At 38.3% G+C, this 4,994-nt stretch overlaps 1 protein-coding gene across 1 annotated transcript; it reads left to right on the top strand.

The window, feature by feature from the left end:
- The first annotated feature begins 1,196 nt into the window (after nucleotides 1-1,196).
- snap29 (synaptosome associated protein 29) lies at nucleotides 1,197-4,238 on the top strand. The gene is made up of 6 exons (XM_061071015.1): nucleotides 1,197-1,280; nucleotides 1,905-2,141; nucleotides 2,302-2,495; nucleotides 2,615-2,694; nucleotides 2,782-2,880; nucleotides 3,130-4,238. Exons 2-6 carry the CDS (start codon nucleotides 1,905-1,907, stop codon nucleotides 3,288-3,290), a joined length of 771 nt encoding a protein of 256 aa, XP_060926998.1. The 5' UTR covers nucleotides 1,197-1,280; the 3' UTR covers nucleotides 3,291-4,238.
- Nucleotides 4,239-4,994: the final 756 nt, after the last annotated feature.

The following is a 4,994-nucleotide window of genomic DNA, read 5'->3' as shown; positions in this document are numbered from 1 at the left end:
GCGAGCGAGCGGCTGGCAGCGCCGCAGTACGGAAACCCGGCAGGGACAAATGTGTTCGCCTATTAGCGGAGCGGTACCAGAGCCACAGACTGTAAACAGACTGGAGTCCCAATGCTGGTATAACTTTATACTGTTATAACTTTATACAGTTTTAACTTCATACAGTTTTAACTTTATACTGTTTTAACTTCATACTGTTATAACTTTACACTGTTTTAACTTTATACTGTTTTAACTTTATATTGTTTTAACTTTATACTGTTTTAACTTTATACTGTTTTAACTTTATACTGTTATAACTTTACACTGTTTTAACTTTATACTGTTTTAACTTTATATTGTTTTAACTTTATACTGTTTTAACTTTATACTGTTTTAACTTTATACTGTTATAACTTTATACTGTTTTAACTTCATACTGTTATAACTTTATACTGTCATAACTATATACTGATATAAATTCATACTGTTATAACTTTGCACTGTTTTAACTTTATACTGTTATAACACTATACTGTTTTAACTTCATACTGTTATAACTTTATATTGTTTAAACCTTATACTGTTATAACTTTATACTGTTTTAACTTCATACTGTTATAACTTTATACTGTTTTAACTTCATACTGTTATAACTTTATATTGTTTTAACCTTATACTGTTATAACTTTATCCTGTTTTAACTTCATACTGTTATAACTTTATGCTGTTTTAACTTTATACTGTTTAACTTCATACTGTTATAACTTCATATGTATTATTTAAACTAAACACCTTTTTGAGTTTTTATTACAACTGAAGTCTTCCACAGGTTCTCTTTCATGTTTGGAATGGGAGGGTGAGGGGAGAGGTATTCAGCTGCTACACACAACCTCACTACTAGATGTCACTAAGTTCTGCACACTAAACCTTTAAATATAAAGGTCCCGTTATAGGTTATAGAAAACAACAATTCGTACAATGTCAGATGAGCACACACTAGTGACAACATCAGATTATTTTGTATTGAATGTCTCCTTTAATCTTACACACTGAACCTTTCTATATTATGTTTGGCTACACACATTTGATCCAAATTGTGTCAGATAAGAAAAATAAGTCTAAAGATTACTTCAGAAACTGCAACTAGTTGTTATACTGGTCCCCAAAAAAAAGAAAATAAGACATAAATGCGCCAAGTGATGATGAGTGTTGACCAACGAGCTGACGTCAGCCCAACGTGACCGGAAGTCGCTCAGTCATCTGAGCAGCAACAACGTCTGCAGCTCTGACGTTCAAAGGTTGGTCTGTTAACTCCTCATAGTTTTATTGTTTAATCTCATATTTCTTCTGTTCGCCTGGGGTCGGTTTGTGGGTGTTGTTCTTTGGGTGGCTGTCAATCCTCGTTAGCTGGCTAGCAAGCCAACACCCCTTCACTATGTTTAACGCTTGAAATGTCAGAATATATCTTTCGTACAGCTACAGGTACTTTACGGTAACGTTAACGGTACGTGTGTTTGTAAACGATTAGTGTGACATGTCGTGACAGGATGTCTTTATTGTTTAAAAGTCCTTTTCTTTTAGCTAGCATAAGCTAACAGTCCGAAGCTAACGTTATCGACCTCCTCTCAAAGTTGGGCTTTTATCCGTCAAATCAAACAAGTTGTGGTGGAAGAAGGACTCAGGTGATTTACTTAGATTGTTCAATGTTCTAATATTGTTGTTTATAATGCTCTGTCTCAAGTCCTACGTTTATAAATCTTTCATAGCAGAGAAACTGAGGTTTTCCATTACAAGGAACTTAAACTATTCAAAGTGAAATGTGAGTTACTTGATGTTGATGACCAGGAACTTGAATTAGGACTCTCCTGTTAGTGTTGTTGAATAGTTAAAACGTTCCATAATTTCTTTTCGCTCCTCCACAGATGGCGTACCCTAAAACTCACAACCCGTTTGCAGATGATGACGATGAGGAAGACTTTAAGCCTAAAAGACGGGGCTTCGATGATGAACCCAGTGACAGTGGGCTGAGTGAACCAGAGCGGAGGCAGCGATACCTCCAACAGGAAGTGATGCGTACAGCTCAGTCTGCTGTGGACAGCAGTCACCGCTCCCTCAGCCTCATCCACGAATCTGAGAAGATGGGGGTGGAAACTGCAGAGGTATGTTGAGCTAATCTGCTTTTCTGCAGCAGCACACAAAGAGTCATTTTGTCTCTGAGAGGTTAACAATCAACCAAAAGTTCCCATAGTATCACTCACTCTACCCTCTCTATCCTCTCCCCCCCTCTCTCTCTCTCTCTCACTGGTTTGGGCTCTGTAGGAGCTGATGCGACAGGGTGAGGCTCTGAAGAGGACAAACAAGATGTTGGACAACATGGATCAGGACCTGAAAACCAGCCAGACGCACATTAGCAGTATAAAGAGTGTATGGGGCGGCCTCGTCAATTACTTCAAGGCTAAGCCAGAGACAAAGCCCCCACCTGAGCAGCCTAAGCCCTATCAGCCCAGTGAAAAGTAAGGTTCCATAACCATGGCAGATAAAACTGGTTTTCATATTTGTTCAGTTTCCAGTTACTTGTCATTGACTGTCCTTGATGAGTTAAACAATGCTTATCTGACTCTTTCGTGTTCAGATTAGAGAACGCCTTGTCCGGCAGCAGAGATGTTGATGAAAGGTATCAAGCCAGCCACCCTAACCTAAGAAATACAGCAGGTAAGTGATGTTTACACAGGAACATCAACAATGGCATAACCCCCAACCACAAACTGGCTACCACCATTTTGAATGTCTTTGTTGCAGGATTCGGAGCTTCAGGAGATGCCAGCTCATCTCAACAGAACGGTCACCCTCAGAATCGACACCTTAGGGAGGCACACAAGACCCTCGACAACAATTTAGGTAAAAACGTTTCTGTTTTTCATTTTCTTTGTTTTTTGTTATAATAGAACATTGTTTATGGAACAGGGGAAGATGTTTTTCTCATTTTTATACGATGGTGTTTTATTTATTATAATTTGCCTTACATCCAAATAAAATAGTTTATCCTGTCATCATAGCACTGTATAAGTGAATATTCCCAGTCAGGTGTGAAATGGTTTGTGTCATAAAGTGTAACTAGACTCCGATGTTCTTCTGTTAATGACTCAGATGATATGTCGGATGGCTTGAGAAGACTGAAGAACCTTGGGCTTGGACTACAGAGTGAGATTGAGGACCAGGACGACTCCATTGATTCTCTGCTTAATAAAGTGGACAAGATGGACAGCAAGATCATCAACACGAACCAACAGCTTAAAAACCTTAAATAAAACACTCTGACTCACCCTACAGAAACAAGAACAAGTCAAAATCCTCGCTTTTCCATCTTGGCCTTTGTTGAATACACTTGTTCTTTGATTCAGTCTTTTTTAATGTACTGGAATATGTAACTAGCAGGTAAATAAGTGGACATATTTTTATTCACATCAATTTCTTATTGAGTGACATTCCCTTTTCTTTTTGGATTTGTTCATGAATCTAAGATTGACTAGTTCCTCCCACCACAGATTTTATTCTTTGATGTTTGTCCTGTGCACACTGGCACATGCCTCCTGGAATCATCCTTAAAATGTGATTCATTTACTTCTTTGCTATGAAGGGAAGACTATATCATGTGTTTATTGGATGTTAAGCAGCGTCTGTGTGCTGGCAAAATCTGATTAAGCTCCACTGCCTTTCTGTCTCAGTGTTGTCAGCTGACTTTTCACATAAGAGTGTCAGGTTGATAAGGATGTGTGTGTATGATTCACATCCTGGACCTGCCATCACATTTGTAGAAAAATGCTTTGCAAGACTTGGTCGTTCACCTTTGCCTTACAGGTCAAATGTATGTCCAGTAGAATAGCTGTTGGTGCTGTGCCATCATTCTGTCTCCACTGCTACGTCTAGTTAGTTTCTCTTTTTAAATTCTTCAGTATGATTTAGTGTTTTTTGTTTGAGTTATTTTCATGTCCACATGTGCTTTCAATAGCTTTGTGTAAAATGTTTGAATTGATATACTCTATATCACAACAAATCCTGCAGAATGTGATAGATTTAATTGAGTATATAGCCTGAAGAGGTAGCTTTAAGTTAAAAGCTCTAGAACCTGATGGAATATACAATATATTAAAAATATAAATGGTACCAAGGGTAAAAGGTCACAGTTGATGAACTAAATGAACATTTATTCAGATAAAACTATGAAGAATAAGAAAATAAATGAGGATTCATGGTGACAGTGTTTTATTTATCATTTGAATCATGTATTTAAATTAAAACCATATACTCTTTAAACATATTGTAGGGGAATCGTCAGGTGTCACCAAAGTTGAGTCTCTGGTTCGTAGTGGGGAAAGAAGTCAAAAGCACCACAAGGTGGCGCCACAGTTGTAGGGCTGAACCTCTGTAGCGCTATACCCGAGTTACCGTTTATCACCTGAATTACATCACAGCTATTGGTTTGCATTGGAATTAAAGCCCTGAAATACATGAGTTGGGTGTATTTTAAAATAATGAACTATAGAATTATAGAATTTTAGAATTTTATCCCTGAGGACAAAGTAACTGACTATTTCCTCGAAGGGATCAGAACAGTACCACTTTATTTTTAGTATTATACTTTACTGTTATTGGATATTCCACTGGGAATCATATATTTTTCTTTTATAATGACGCATGATTCTGTCTGAATGCGCCTATGATCATCTCAGGTTGCGTATGTTTTTCCTCCACTGGGCCTGTTGTGCACCAGCTGTGTTGCTATGTGATGCTCAGGTCCTCATGTCCAAGTGTCTATTCATTATCATTCCTCTGTGTAGGACCAGCTGCTTCCACACAGACAACAAGCCTTCATTAGGATGACTTGCTAATTACAGTACGCACACACCTACACACCACTGGGGCCGATGCAGAGGAGAAAATGGGAATACTGGGATGTCCAGGGCCCCGAGCTGAGGGAGGCCCCTGCATGTCTGGACTGAAAAACACATATT

This window comes from Limanda limanda, chromosome 5 (genome assembly GCF_963576545.1).
Source record: "Limanda limanda chromosome 5, fLimLim1.1, whole genome shotgun sequence".
Taxonomy (NCBI): domain Eukaryota; kingdom Metazoa; phylum Chordata; class Actinopteri; order Pleuronectiformes; family Pleuronectidae; genus Limanda; species Limanda limanda.
Note: the sequence above shows the minus strand (reverse complement) of the source record. Positions and strands in the feature narration are given on the sequence as shown.